Source organism: Strix aluco, chromosome W (assembly GCF_031877795.1).
Source record: "Strix aluco isolate bStrAlu1 chromosome W, bStrAlu1.hap1, whole genome shotgun sequence".
Lineage (NCBI taxonomy): Eukaryota > Metazoa > Chordata > Aves > Strigiformes > Strigidae > Strix > Strix aluco.
Window position 1 is genome coordinate 24,214,936 of NC_133970.1, and position 14,961 is coordinate 24,229,896.

General features: G+C 35.6%; 2 protein-coding genes across 8 annotated transcripts in view; one reads left to right on the top strand and one right to left on the bottom strand.

Annotated features, from left to right (window-relative positions):
- Window positions 1-14,961, top strand: part of LOC141917788 (single-stranded DNA-binding protein 2-like) — a 294,301-nt gene that overhangs the window by 239,728 nt on the left and 39,612 nt on the right. For 5 of the 7 annotated variants that reach the window (XM_074811316.1, XM_074811311.1, XM_074811314.1 and 2 more), the window contains 4 exons: window positions 4,219-4,278; window positions 7,448-7,514; window positions 7,706-7,776; window positions 10,857-10,948. In XM_074811316.1, coding sequence (XP_074667417.1) covers window positions 4,219-4,278; window positions 7,448-7,514; window positions 7,706-7,776; window positions 10,857-10,948 — 290 coding nt within the window. The remainder of the gene's footprint in view (window positions 1-4,218; window positions 4,279-7,447; window positions 7,515-7,705; window positions 7,777-10,856; window positions 10,949-14,961) is intronic. The other 2 variants (XM_074811312.1, XM_074811315.1) reach the window with 1 other exon arrangement.
- LOC141917790 (uncharacterized) overlaps window positions 1-14,961 on the bottom strand; it is a 318,604-nt gene that overhangs the window by 168,525 nt on the left and 135,118 nt on the right. The gene's annotated exons all lie outside the window — the stretch shown is intronic.

A 14,961-nucleotide genomic window follows, 5' to 3' on the forward strand; every position in this document is an offset into this window, starting at 1 on the left:
GAGTGATAGAGCAGCTCGGTGGGCACCTGGTGTCCACCTACCACAGTCCTTTTTGGTGGCTCCCTGTTGGGGAATTGAACCCCTGTCTGCTGTGTGACAGACAGGGATACTCACCACTCACCATTTCTCCAAGCTAGTGACAATTTGCACTGCAGAAAATTTGACTCAGGTTGCTTAATTTTGCAGTGCAATTATGAGAAACATTTAAATGCATGTTTCATGAAACCCCAGTTATCTTCACCTCTTTTATTACCTGGCTGACGAAAAGTTTGCCATGTCTACATCTATATAAAAGAATCTTTCTTTTTTTTTTTTTTTTTTTTTCCAAGACACTCAGGTGGATAAAAACATTGAGATTGTACTTAACTCACCTGGGAGACACTGCTAAATAGTTAAGTCATCAAGTGCCAACTGAGATTTGGAGGAAGCAGATTGTTCATAACCCACAATTCACTTTTTTACTTTGGTAGATTTTTTAAATTAAATTTACCACTGACTATACCTTTTGCACATATGCTTTAAAATGTGTTACTGTTTCATAGCAAATTTGTTAAGATATGTTCTAGTTGAGCTAACCTCTAAACCTTATTTCTAAAGTGCATATATAATGTAAAGGAGTTGTCATGTAGTTTGCTTCATTCACCAGTTTTGATCGTCAAAAACACTAGGATAGGCATGGAAATAATGTGTTGACAGCATGTTTGAAATACAAATGTTACATATTGGTCTTGCATAAGGCAAAAAAACCCACCCAAAATCCAACCCACCCAAGTAATATAAGGCTGTCATGACATCTAGTGGCAGTTGTTCATTCTTATATTAGCTCAATCCATATTATTCTAATATATTATTTTTAGCCTTGTTATGCTTTAGTAGAGCTGACCTAATGCTCTAGTAGAGCATTTATTACAGTAAGACAGATCAAAAAGGACTTTTCCATTTATTTTCCTGCCTAGCATTACTATTAGCTAGAAAAAAACTAAATTTAAATAGCTCTTAGTGAAAATAACTAAAATAAGTTAGTGAATTAAAAATCAGTACCAACATACATCTCTTTGCATTTCAAAACAGAAATAGTGAGCTATTTATATATAAAAAGAAAATGTTTTTTTAAAGCTTATGGGAAAGGATATAAGAAGTCTGTCCTTTTGTAAAGGATCAGTGAAGCCTCCCAAACAAGTACAGATGGCACCTTTACATCTCTTCTGATTCTAAGTATGGAGTGAAACCAGCCCATTTACAGGTTCACTCAGTCCTTGCAGTCACTTTAATCTAGCTCACATGTGTTAGTCTCCTAGAAACTATTCTACTGGACAGGGATCTGCTGGGTACATGATCCTCTATGTCAGCCCCTTTGCAGTCACAGAACATTGTCCCAAATTGCTAATTTGAACAAGCATCCAACAGTAAGAAAGATAAGGAAGAAAAAATCCTCCAGTATCCCTTTAAAGCTGTTATGAATTGTCTGCTGAGGGGTGGTTGTTTGTACAAGGAATGAAGATACCCAATTCCTTCCACTAAATTACATGACTAAAGTTAAACAATACCAATATCTCTCAGACTGATGTAGTTTCCTGATTTTCCAGGGCATTACCATTTTTTCCAGTTTGAAAACAAAATAAGTCATATTTTGAAAAGTAAAATTTTGATTTTGTATGAGCAAACCTCTGCTTAATGCAGCGGGAGGATCTGTTTCAGAACTTTGTACTCTTACATTTTCTGCAGCATTGACATGAGGATGAAAAGCACTTTTTATAAGCTTTTGATTCTGTACAAAAATATGTTGCTAATTTTTTTAGTATTTTTATAAACTGAATAGAACTGTAAACCCATTTGGAAGAGAGGAGATGTAGCTAGAATTAAAGGTGATAAAATGAGTTCCATCCTTCTTGAAAGGAAATATAAAAGTTGAAAGAGTAGACATTCTGTGACTTATGCACTATTATATAATAATATAATGTAATACTATGTTAAAATATGGTTGTCTTGAGAGATATTGCTGACATCCCTTTTATGAGATGTATGACTGTAAATAAACATAAAGTACTGTTTTCTGAATATATTAAATCAAGTACACTAGTGTGCTGCACTCCATAGCATGCAATTAGTTGACCTTTAAGGAAACTGTTTAGATTCTGATTTCCTCCCACTCTTACTGCTTCACAAGGATCACATTTATAACCTTCACCACACACACAACCCTTTTTTCTCTCTTTTTATCATAGAATCTCACCATCAGATAGAGGGCATAAAGAAGAAGGCTCCATCTTTTATAGCACGTAATTTCAGAGGCTCTTTTTACTAATTGTTGTGGTTTAACCCCAGCCAACAATTAAGCACCACACAGCTGTTTGCTCATCCCCCCTCCCAGGAGGATGGGGGGAAGAGAATTGGAAGGGTAGAAGTGAGAAAACTCATGGGTTGAGATAAAAACAGTTTAATAATTGAAATAAAATAAAATAATAATAATAAAAAAATTGTAATGAAAAGGAAAAAACAAAGAGAGAGAAATAAAGCCCAAGAAAGACAAGTGATGCAAATGAAAACACAACCAACCAATGCCCCCCCGCCGATCTCCCCCCTAGTTTTATTGCTCCAGGTTATAAACCCTCTGTATTTTAAATTTCTTTCTAGTATCTTTTTGGAACATGTGTTTATGTAGTTTACTATTACAACTTTCATCTGATTTTGACATGTGAAAGGTTCAGTTATTTTTTTTCTGCAGATCGTGAAAAATGTTACTAATTATTAGTAACATAATTATGTTGCTAGTTATTACTAATATTTTTGCATGTGTTACTCATAATGATGATAGCTGACAATTCATTCATGAAGCAATTATGTTGACCCTAGAGTTTTAGTGACCTGTTTGTGTTCCTTAGCTATAGCAGAGGAGATGGTTTCTGGTTAAGTACGTTTGTTTTATTTCCAAGAGATCCCAAAGAGTGTGTTTCTGCAATAGCTCATTTGTCATAAGAGATTTCTCTTGGGAAGTTCTATGAGACTCCTTTCTTTTATATCTCTCATTTCTCCTGTGACTGCTAGGCAGTTTCATGAATGGAAGTGAACTTCTGTTTCATAATATAAAGTTTTATGGCATTTTTGCTTTCCTAGTGCCCAGCAATTTAGGCACAGGAGAGAAGATGCTAGTGTATTAGTAGAAGGTTTGAGAGGAAACCTCATGGAAAGGTTTTTTTCCCCTCAAGCTCTTAAAGGAAACAGTCTGTTTTGTCCCTGTATTCACAGTCAAAGTGTACATTTAGTCTTCATTTTCTTCTGGAACTATAGGTATGTTTGCTTGCCAAAATAATACTCTTCATCATATGTTTAGTCAGATGTTTATGTCCTTTTTCTGTAGATCTTGAAGCTGCCACTAATATCCCTGCTTTTTAGATTTCTAGATTGCTGTCCCACTTTAAGATGGAACATGTAGAGATGTTAAAGCTATTTGCTGATGCTACCATTTGTTTATCATTTATTTCTGGACCTAGTTTAAGGGATTGAACTTTTTTCTAGGCTACAAAGTAGTATAGTAGTAGCAAAGAGCCACTAGAATCTCACAGAGTGCAGGATGGTATGATAACTGAGTGGATATTTGGTTTTGAGAGAGGAACAGTTGTAATGAGCATGGTGCTATGTATGGAGGGATGGAAGGAGTACAATACTGAGATAATATGGTTCACCACCACCAAAATCTCTAGATCCATCACCACCAAAGTTCTAGATATTTATGACATAAACTTGAAATCCATGCCCTCGCAGGTTAAATCTTGTATTGTATTTTACTGTGTTATTATAAAAAAGTTAAGGGAAAGTATTTGCTAATTATTATGCTGTTATTTACCTCTTGAGTCTTCCAAGAACATTTTTCTTTTGTATTTCCCCTTATCCAGTCAAAAAATTAGATGTGTGATTATATGATCTAAATGGTTTCGTATTCTTCATAGTTGATGCATTAAGTTATTTATATCTGCCTTCACAATAGCTGTAGCAAAATTTTATATTTTAAAAAAATGTATCTGAGTAGATAGATACACTAAGAATCTTTAAATTTATTTAGTTATAGATAAACATTGCAGAATAATGTACTGTATGTTCTGTGGAAGCATGTAAGCTGGATTCCTGAGGTTTGCGCATGACACAAGCCGTATACCCAATGACTCAACACAGTATTTACAAGCTAACTTGAATTATTCAGCACTACATTTTTTTCCATAGCCTTTCATGTCCCCTCGATACCCTGGAGGTCCAAGGCCACCTTTAAGAATACCCAATCAGGTAAGAATTTATCACTGATGCACATTTGTGTTCCAGTGGCATGGTGCAGTATTGAGAACAGGGAATGTTCTCTTGTTGGCTATGAATTTCTCTGACATACAAAACTCACTTAGTTTCTCTCTACCCCATTTTGTCTGACCATTAAATGGCTATTTTGATAGGGTGTATGATAAGACACACCACTCTCAGCTCACTTTCCTATGCTTAATTAGTGTCTACACCTCAAAATTTATTGTGCATTAAGCCTGTCTACAGAGGGAGAATATAGTTGTCTTGTGCAGTGTGCTTCATTAACCTTAGCCAATCAGTGCTGTCTCCTCTGAGAAGGCAGCAGAATGTCTCCATGGTTATTATATTCTGTAAACTTTCCTAACCACATTAAGCAGTTAGCACTGAGAATTTTTTACTTAATTATACATAAAATGCATCACTCCTTCCTATTCCTTGTTAGATGTGTAAAGTATTTTTACTTTGCAGTTATGGAGATTATTGGTGAGGTAAAGATATCATAAAGTACACTGTGCCTCTTACAGAATGAGTAATGAGCTGCTGTTTTTCGGCAGAGACCTTTATTGGACTATCTGTGAAAAGATGCTTCTAGAAGCAGATAACTTTCGCATTTTTACAAATTTTTACATTTTTGTTCTCCTTAGTGTAGATAGATGAGGAGAACACAGCAGTTAGCAGATGAAAAGTTAGAGATAAGCAGATGGAAATTATCAGTTGAGCTCTGAAAGTGAAACTGAATAAATGAAAAGATTGGGAAAGGTTGATAGGATATCTGGAATAGGGGGGTTTTGTGCAGCTTAGACTTCCAGGACTGCTTTTCTTGTGGTCACAGCTTGATGAGGAGACTCTTCTGCTCCAACCTCAGTTCTGGCTATTGTTTATGTCTGTATGGCACAGTGTCAACAAAATGATCTTGAGCACTGGCACAACATTGCCAGAAAGTTGAAGTTTAAATTTTATTGAGCTGGACACTTCAGGTTGCAAGACTCCTTCATATGTTCCTCTTGATGATGCTTGAGATCAGGTTAAGTTATCTATAGCATAGCTACTTTCTCACAAGGGAAATAGGTGATTTAACAGTCCTGAAGTGATCATCAAGGGATGATATAAGAGTGCAATATTAGGGCTTTAGTTAAATATTTGTTTTAGATATACTGTAGCTCAGTATCAGATATCTTCCTGCTTTTTGCACCTTTAAATAATAATAATAAAAATACACAAGCATTTGGCTTTCACTTTTTAAATTTCTCTTTCTACGTTTCTGAATTGTATAAATACTGACAGGTAAAAACTGGATGTGGTAAATGCTATAAAAGTGCTACTAACCTGCAGTTTTAGTTTCAGAACTATTTTTCAGCTATTTTTGTCTGTACATTAAATTATTTTCAGATTAGAGCTGTAACATAATCTTAGTGAATTACAGCTCTTGCAGTTCATTTACATTGTACTGCATTCATGAATTACTGCTTTTGGCAATGCTGCTATACTGTAAGTTACAGTATATATGGGCTGTATGTGGAAGTAATAAACTATTGTAATGCAGCTTTAATGTTGAAATTTTGATTACATAAAAGTCAGTAAAAATCAGTAAGGCAGTTAAAGTTCCCACTGTAACTATAGTTCTATCCCTTAATGCATTGCAGTAGGGGTTATATTTCTTATGCAAGAAAGTGTAACAAAGGGCATGCATACACAGCATGGTGCAGTGCTGTGTAAGGATATCTGAGCTAGTTTTAAGCTTTTTAGCAAGGAAAGTTAGCGTATACTGAGCATCACACTAATGCACCTAAAGTGCCTCTAGTACTTGTTCATCTAGTCCTACAAGAGCATTTGCTCTTGGCAATGCATTGTGCTGTGCAGTTTTCTTGAAAAGTAATATGATACACTGGAAAGGAACTGCAGTCTCTTATATAACTATCCACACTAATCACTTCATGAGTTAAATCTTCAGTCAAATGGGCTTACAGCGGTTCCTCCCTCCTTGCCCTTATTTATCACCTATCATCTCTGACAGAAATGAACAGTTCCTGCTTCACTAGTATTTGGCACTTCTCTGTGTATTTCATGTGTTGTTCTTGCATATTGTCCTGACTTGGAGCCACTGAAGTAAATATAAAACTGATTTAAATTATGTAGTCTCAGATTAATATATATTCCATAAATACTACAATAGAATACCTTTTGAGTAGGTGTTAAAATGAGGTAAAAATGTGGATCTTAATTTTGTATTTCCTACCTCTTGGGGAAATAAACCTTGGAGTATTTGCAGATGGTTCCCCTTTGTATATATCCCAAACTACCACAATATTTCCAAGTCAAGAGTAACTGAACCGTTCCCTCAGTAGATTACTTTCATAATACCAGATTTATTTACTCCAGATACATTTTTACTGAAAATATGTTGTTGTTCTGAAATGTTAAATAGCACTTTATGGATCAGCTACAAAGATCCATTTATAACATTTTTCTAGTTGACTAAACTATAGGTAAGAGACTGTAGAAATTAGCCTTAAGCCTAAAGGTTGCTATAAACTCAAAGGGCAGATAAAAACTGGGGATTTAAAAATAAAGTTTAATTTGGACCAGAGGTGAAGTAACAACACAATATATCTTCATGCTTGAAGGCAAGATTTAGGAGCAAGTTTTGTGACTCTTGTACTACTCTTCTGCAGATGGATAATAAACTTATTTTAGCATTGATGTCCTTCATGAGTAAGGCAGAGTGGAAGCTAAAATATCAATCACATCACAGCCATAATTTATCCTTTAAATGCTGTGAAGTTGGCTCATTTATGACTCATTCTCAGAGAAGATCACAATCTTCACATTCTGGCCTCTTAAAGGAAGATGTTCAAATAATGGTTAAAAAGGAAAACTGTAAAAATTTAAGCTTAGGATAAATTACTAGGTAATGTTCTCAGGTTAAAAAAATAGGCAAGAGTATATTTTGGAGATTATTTATGCATAATTCCATGGAAGCTCAAGATTTTGTTTGTACAAATCCATAATCAGGGTTTTAGGCATTTAGGAGAGTTAACTCTTCCAGGTTGCTCTTGATTCGGAAAAAACATCTGAGAATTAAAAACAAAGTGCCTGTATTGTATGTTTAACACAAATTATAGTGTACTATCTCCTTTCAATACTGTTTCTATGTCTGCAGGCACTTGGAGGTGTCCCAGGAAGTCAACCATTATTGCCTAGCGGGATGGATCCAACACGGCAGCAAGGTGAAGTGTGAAATGATTATTTGAAATGTTCAGAAGTACTATGATCTCAAACTTGTGTCTTTTTCTTTATGTTTCAAATCTTACTGCAACTTTGTAAGCTCTTTGTTAAACGAAGGGATTATTTGTTAAAGTTGTTTTAGAAGGTGCTTGTATATTGCATAGCTTTTCAAGTTGCATAATTTTCTTTCCAGGGCATCCAAACATGGGTGGGCCAATGCAGAGAATGACTCCTCCAAGAGGAATGGTTCCTTTAGGACCACAGGTACCTTCCATGGATATATATCTCTTTTTATTGATAGGATCTGTACTTATACTATATTACTCTGGCTTTCTGTGAGTTGAAGATAGAATGTGCCAGGACCTGTTCTTCTAATCCCATTTTAAAATAAATTTTATCTCTTTTATAGAATTAATTCTGAGTTGTAGCTGTACAAAGCCTCAAATTCAAGAATAAGTTATTTCAATTAACAGTTGAAATTAAAACTTACTTAAATAACTTGCTTATTTCAGAAAATTTATGTTTGTCCTCCAGACAGTGTATAACTAAAGGCTAAGATTTGTAAAGGAGCTCAAGGACTGAGTAGGTGTTACCTTATCCTCCAAACCTAATTGATTGCATTGTTTAGGAGGAAAGAATTAATCTAATACAATTAAGTTAGTCAAACTCTTTGTAGTAAAAAATCCAAAAAATATTCTTTAAAGATTTTTCTTCATCCACTATGATCTAGATTTTTGTTGAGTGCCAGAGAATTTGAAGTTCACGCTGCTGTTTCTCCTCCTTATTAATCATAAGCATCTCTAGCTCTGTTTTCAAGGAGCAAAGCAACCTTGAATTGCAAGAATCAGCCTGCTGCCTTGCTGCACAGGCAGTAAATGGGAAACCCTTAACGTGCTGGTATATCAAGTATAACATTTATATGTCTGTTTCCCAATGTATATAAACTATTACCAGTAGAAATGCTTTGATGCCTATATGATTGTGTCATATACTTATGTCAATATAAACCATGACTATAAGAAAATGTTTTCAGTGTAAAGACATATATAGTGTGACTTAAGTCCTCCAAAACCAGAAAAGTTACCTCAGTTTTATATTTTATGATTCTAGACTGTTTCAAACTAAATAACTTGAAGCAAAAAGTGGTATATAGTTGTAAATGCTTGAGTCTTTGAAAAGCTCCAAAGGCTTTGGTTCAGGCTTTTTCAAGCTGCAGTTATGCCATCTGAACAGGCTGCTACCTACAATCTGTGACTAGCTACTTATTCCAAGTCCCCTCTGCTGGTAAGCTTCTCACATGCTCCCTAATGCATTCTAGTCAAAACCAATTGGGTTATCTTAAATATTTAAAAAATAAATCTTGGCTAATCTGGCTCATTTTGACCACCAGAAGTTAGGGACCACTTTTATGAACAACTCAACCACCAGATAAACAGTGGTGATGGTGACTTTCATTAAAAAGTTGTAATGAACAAATTAGGGCAATAACTTCTGCAGAGAGCATAACTGTAGCTGAAGGAACCTATATATCAGTAGCCTTAATGAAAATATTTTATGACCAAGAAGTACATTCGAGTAGAATTCTTCTAGCCCTGCAGGATTCCATAAAGATCTTTAACCCAGGTCCACACAAATGATTCTTGAACTAAAGTAGAGGGGAGATACCAGACAGACCAAATAGGGAGATTGGCTCAGCTCTCCAAATTAAGATGTGAAAATGAAATAAAATAGATACAGAACTACTGCTTTGTTACAGTAAGACTTCATCCTTTTCCAGATCCAGTAGCACCAACTGAAGATGTTACTGTGCTTTGTATGGATGTGCTTTGTATGATGTAGCTGCTTTGGCTACCTACCAGTTACTGCCCTACAGTTCTGACAGAGTTGTTACTGTGAGCATCCTCTAACCTATGTCAGGCAAAAATATCTAGGACAACTCAGGTTAAACAGGTGGTTTGAGTTAATCTGGCTGACTTTCACCTGAGCATGTGCACCAATCAGTCTGCCAGCACTACAAAAAAAGGCAGGAACAAGTAGTGCTTAATAACTAGCCACTATGAATAATGCTATTTTCAGATGGTACAGTTGAATTTAGAAGACATCAGCTTGCAGGCTTCGGACCTATTATTGAAAACCAGCTATCTATGGGACACTGTTGGGAGTTTCTAATAATGAAGGAAATTATAAGGGTAGGTTTTTTGTTTGCAGCAATAGAACATCCTCTTGTAGTTTTAGATCAGTTCTAGGTAACTGGTATGTTTCATATCATTCAGTGTATGTACAGCACCAGACCAATACTTTGAATCTCATTGTTGGATTTCTCCCAGGTCTTCATGACTTCATTTTGATATGGATTTGTGAATCTGACCAATACAGAGAACGCCCATAAACTTGAGTCATATAATTTATAGTATAATAATGTAGTTTACAGTATAAGTAGAGTGTATTAGTTTGAGTACTGGAAAATAGCAACAATGATTTAGGATTTTTTTTTAAGTAAATCATCCCCCCCCTCCCCCCCCTTCAAAGAGTACATCTGTTCATTTCAGAGAATATGCTATTATCCATTCCTTTGGAATATCAGAAAAATTTAGCAGGACTAACAGAGATTAGAGAGTGAATTATACTTGTGAGGTGAGATAGATTGCTCTGCATTCATTTAAATAAAATAGATATAATTTAGTTTTTCATATAAATAGTACTGTTGCTAGGTTTTTGACATAATATTATCAAAGCACAAACTCTGATTTTATAGGCCTTGGGCAATATGTTTATTGGCATTGTTATGACATTCATTATCATATTAAATACTTTTCATATTAGTTACCTTAGATTTATTAGAATAGACTGATTAGAAGATAAATGTAATGGCTATTTTATATGTTATAAAAGTGATATCATGTGCTGTAATTTTGCACAAGCATTTATTGATACACTGTTCATTAACAAAACCTAAATAAAATAATTTTATTTAAATTTTATAATGTAGATATCTCAGAACAGTCCAGATTTCTTATTTTGATTGAGCTCCCTTGGTATAAAAGTTGAATACATTATAAAACCTGCCCAACACTGGCCACTGACTTGATCTCTATATGTGTAAATAATTCTTCCTGAAGCAACTGACATTTTAAGTATTCTTAGTGTGTTTATATTGTTTGAGTAGTACATGTAATTCTTTTTCCTTGGGGATAACTATTATTTTTTTTAAGTCAACAATGGAAACTCCTGAGAGAATGAATTACATTGGCCTATCTAGTCAGTAGTTATGTAGGGATATCATTAACCTGCTGTCCTTTCTTTCCCCCTCCTCTTTGGTTTTGTTTTTTTTTGTTTTGTGGTAGTCTGACCCTTGGTTATCATTGCAGAACTATGGAGGTGCAATGAGACCCCCGCTGAATGCTTTAGGTAGCCCGGGGATGCCTGGAATGAACATGTAAGCACAATAATAAAATCTTATAATATTTAGAAAAAACATTATTTCATTGTAGAAGTAACATTTGATAAATGTAAGACAAGGAAGAACATGCTTTGGTTAGTAAACATGCTTTGATGGATAATAACTGCAATTTAAAAAAAGTGAACCTACAGCAATTCTTCTGCACGCATCTCTTACAAGCTCTTTTGCTTTCCTTCCAAGTCTGTACAAATACTGAGTTTCTTTTACAGGTCAAAATACTGGGAATATTTCGTCAGTATAGTCACTGATATTTGTTTGCATGCATTTTTTAATGACATTGTTTTCCTTTTTTTTTCCTGATTATTTTGCCAAGTATAGTACAAGTATGGTTCTTTTCTGCAAAATAAATACATTTTTATATATATATATATAAAGGACACATTTGAAAAAAAGAGTGTGGATGATTCTCCCTCTGTTGCTGTTTTTATTTCTGTAACTACATTTATTTCCACTCCTAACTATATAGAACAGTATTACAGATATAAGCTCTTCAGTATTTCTGTGTACTTCTCAGGCTGGTTTGTCATATAGTGCAAATTGACTTTCAGTTAAGCTATATGAATTTATTCCAGGTGTGGATTTGGCATTGGAGTGCATTATTCCTTTTGCACCTGTAAAGACACACACCCTTCCTAAGCTGTAGAAAAATTTCAGATGTAAAATTACTGTATTTACAGTAGACTAGATTTAAACTAAGGATTTTAGCATAGCAAATAGCCCAAAAGGAGGAATCTTCTGCACTTATGATAAATCATTTGCTTACTAAGAGATGTTTCTATGATTAGCAAGCCTGAGAAAAACTAAGGTGCTCCTTGCATTATTTAGATTTATCTCCTAAGAGATTCAGAAATTTTAAGGAGCTGTTAGAATTCAACATAACACAGGACAGAGATTGTAAAATGATTCTTGTATCTTGGCCCTACCTCTACATAAATTACCACACTGTTTTTTAACCAGCATTTTGCAGTCCCTGGGTGGTCACAGAAGGCAGCATGGCAGTCAGGATATCAAGACACTAAAATGATATTACAATCTAAAGCAGAGAACATTTTATTTTCTTACTCCTTTTACACCTTTGTCTTTCAAGAATGAGTTTGCAGCAGATCAACACAGAAAACACAGTCAAGATTTATATATGCTTGTTATCATTATATCATAGATACTAATTTTTACTCTTATTTTTAAGTTTTATTTTATGTTTATAGGAAACATAAGCAAGAGAGGATAATTTTCATTTCAAATAGAGTTACCAACCTGAAAAAGTAAAAGAGGTACTGAGTTTTAGAAAAATATCTAATCCAACATATCCTTAATTAATTCTGATTTCCAGATAAAACTTGAATTCTTGAAGAAAATAAAATCTAAAGTTGGTTGTTACTCTATTATAGACAGCATATATTGGACTCAAGAAAATTCTAGGAACCTTCCCAAGGGTAGGAATTTCTTCTTTTAAATAGAATAAATGTAGAAAAAATATTTAGATATTTGATATTCAGTGCAAGTATATAAACAGTAGATAAATTCTCCTTCTGTGGACAATCTATGATAAGAAAAGGAAATACAACTTTCTAAAATAAAATGTTCTATAAATAAGATGTTCTATAAATAAAATTCAGGATAGGTAAGATATTTTGAGGATAGTTATCCACATAAATCAGTATTTACATAAAAAAGATTGGCAAATGGGTTCCTGGATGAAAAAAAGAACTCCTCATCTGCCAGGAAGAATAATATGGTTATAGGTTAAAATACTCATATTTCATTATTGGAGGATTTAAGAAGCACATTTCACAGAATCATTCAGGTTGGAAAAGACCCTTGGGATCATCGAGTCCAACCATCAGCCCTACTCTACAAAGTTCTCCCCTACACCATATCCCCCAACATCTCATCTAAATGACCCTTTAACACATCCAGGGATGGTGACTCCACCCCCTCCCTGGGCAGCCTATTCCACTGTCTGACCCCTCTTTCTGTGAAAAATTTTTTCCTAATGTCCAGTCTAAACCTCCCCTGTTGCAGTTTAAAGCCATTCCCTCTTGTTCTGTCACTAATCACCTGTGATAAGAGACCAGCACCAACCTCTCTACAATGTCCTTTCAGGTAGCTGTAGAGAGTGATGAGGTCTCCCCTCAGCCTTCTCCTCCTCAAACTAAACAGTCCCAGCTCCTTCAATCACTCCTCACAGGATCTGTTCTCCAGGCCCTTCACCAGCTTCGTTGCCCTCCTCTGCACTCGCTCCAGCACCTCGAGATCTCTCTCGTATTGAGGTGCCCAAAACTGGACACAATACTCCAGGTGTGGCTTCACCGGTGCAGAGTACAGGGGGACTATCACCTCCCTACTTCTGCTGGTCACACTATTTCTGATACAAGCCAGGATGCCGTTGACTTTCTTGGCCACCTGGGCACACTGCTGGCTCATGTTCAGCTGCTTGTCAATTAGAACCCCCAGATCCTTCTCTTCCAGACAGCTCTCCAGCCACACCTCCCCAAGCCTGTAGCCATGCATGGGGTTGTTGCATCTTGCACTGAGTCAGTAAATGTACATAGATCATGTTCTTTTAATTCAGTTATGTGGGAAGTGCATTTTTCTTTGAACTTGTGTGCATAGTGCATATTCATTTACATTTTTCTTCACATAAACATACATTTTTCTTACATTAAAATTTTCCTGTGTTGTATTCAGTGTTTTTGGGTTTCTGGCTATCTTAAAATAAAAAAATATGTGCACTCTACAAAAACAGTTGTCATTTAAAAATCCAGCTTTTTCTCCCATGAAGGCTCAAAAGGAAGCTGTTCTGGTTAAGAGAAAAATATCTGCCAAATATAATTTTACATTTTTCTGAATGAAAAAGTATCCTTTATTGTTAAAAATGGCAACAACTATCCTGAGAGGTCATAGTATTTCAATCCAGGAACATATGCCTCATAAATTGAGTTTCATGAGGTGTATATCGCAAGGTTTTAGTAGTGGGAGGGGGGGCTGCAGGGATGGCCTCTGTAGGAAGTGGTCAGGGTCTGCCCCGTGCTGGATACAGCTGGTTCCAGCAGGCTCCACAATCACCCCACTGCAGGCCAAAGCTGATTTAATCAGCAAAGCCTGTGAAAACATATTTAAGAAAGGGCAAAAATGCCACAGAGAGAGCAGAGGAGGGAACAAAAAGAGTGAGAAACAGCAAAGGGAGTACCACGATCAGCTCCATGGTGAAGCAGATATAGATGCTGCAACCCATGGAGGACCCACATCAGAGCAGATAGATATTCCTAAAGAAACTGCAACCTGTGGAGAACCCATGTTGGAACAGATTTTTCTAAAGGAGTTCACCATGTGGACAACCTACACCAGGGTAGAGGAAATGTGAGAAGGAAGGAGTGACGGAGAGAAATCATCATGTACTGGCTGTAATGCCCAATCCCCCATCCCCCCTGTGGTGCTTGGGTGGGGTAGGTAGAGGAGTCTGGAGTGGAGTGGAGTTGAGCCTGGGAAAGGGGGAAGGAAAGGTAGTGTTTTAATGTTTGTCTTTTTGTTTCTCACTACCCAAATCAGTATCTATTTTAGTTGTCAATAAATTAAGTTAAATTTCCCCAAGTCAAGTCTGTTTTGCTCACTACAATAATTGGTAAGCAATCTCCCTGTCTTTATTTCGACCCATGATCTTTCTCTTTCCTGTTCTTCCTATTTTCTCCCATGTCCTGCTGAGGGGAGGGGAGTGAGTGAGTGAGTAGCTGGGTAGGAGCTTGGCTGTTAGCCAAGGCTAACCCACCACAGAAGCATAAAATGAAATGATTCACCTAATTTTCACTTTATTTCGGTTGATTGTTTTAGCCAACTTCTTCATAGTTTTATCAACAATGTAATAAAAAATAAGAGTGTTTCAATATTAAAACCCTGAAACAACATATATACTTAATAGTTTTTAGTTTTGCAAAACTTTAAAATAGATAGAAAACTTCCTTAACTCATTTATAAAGCCTACTTTTTGCACT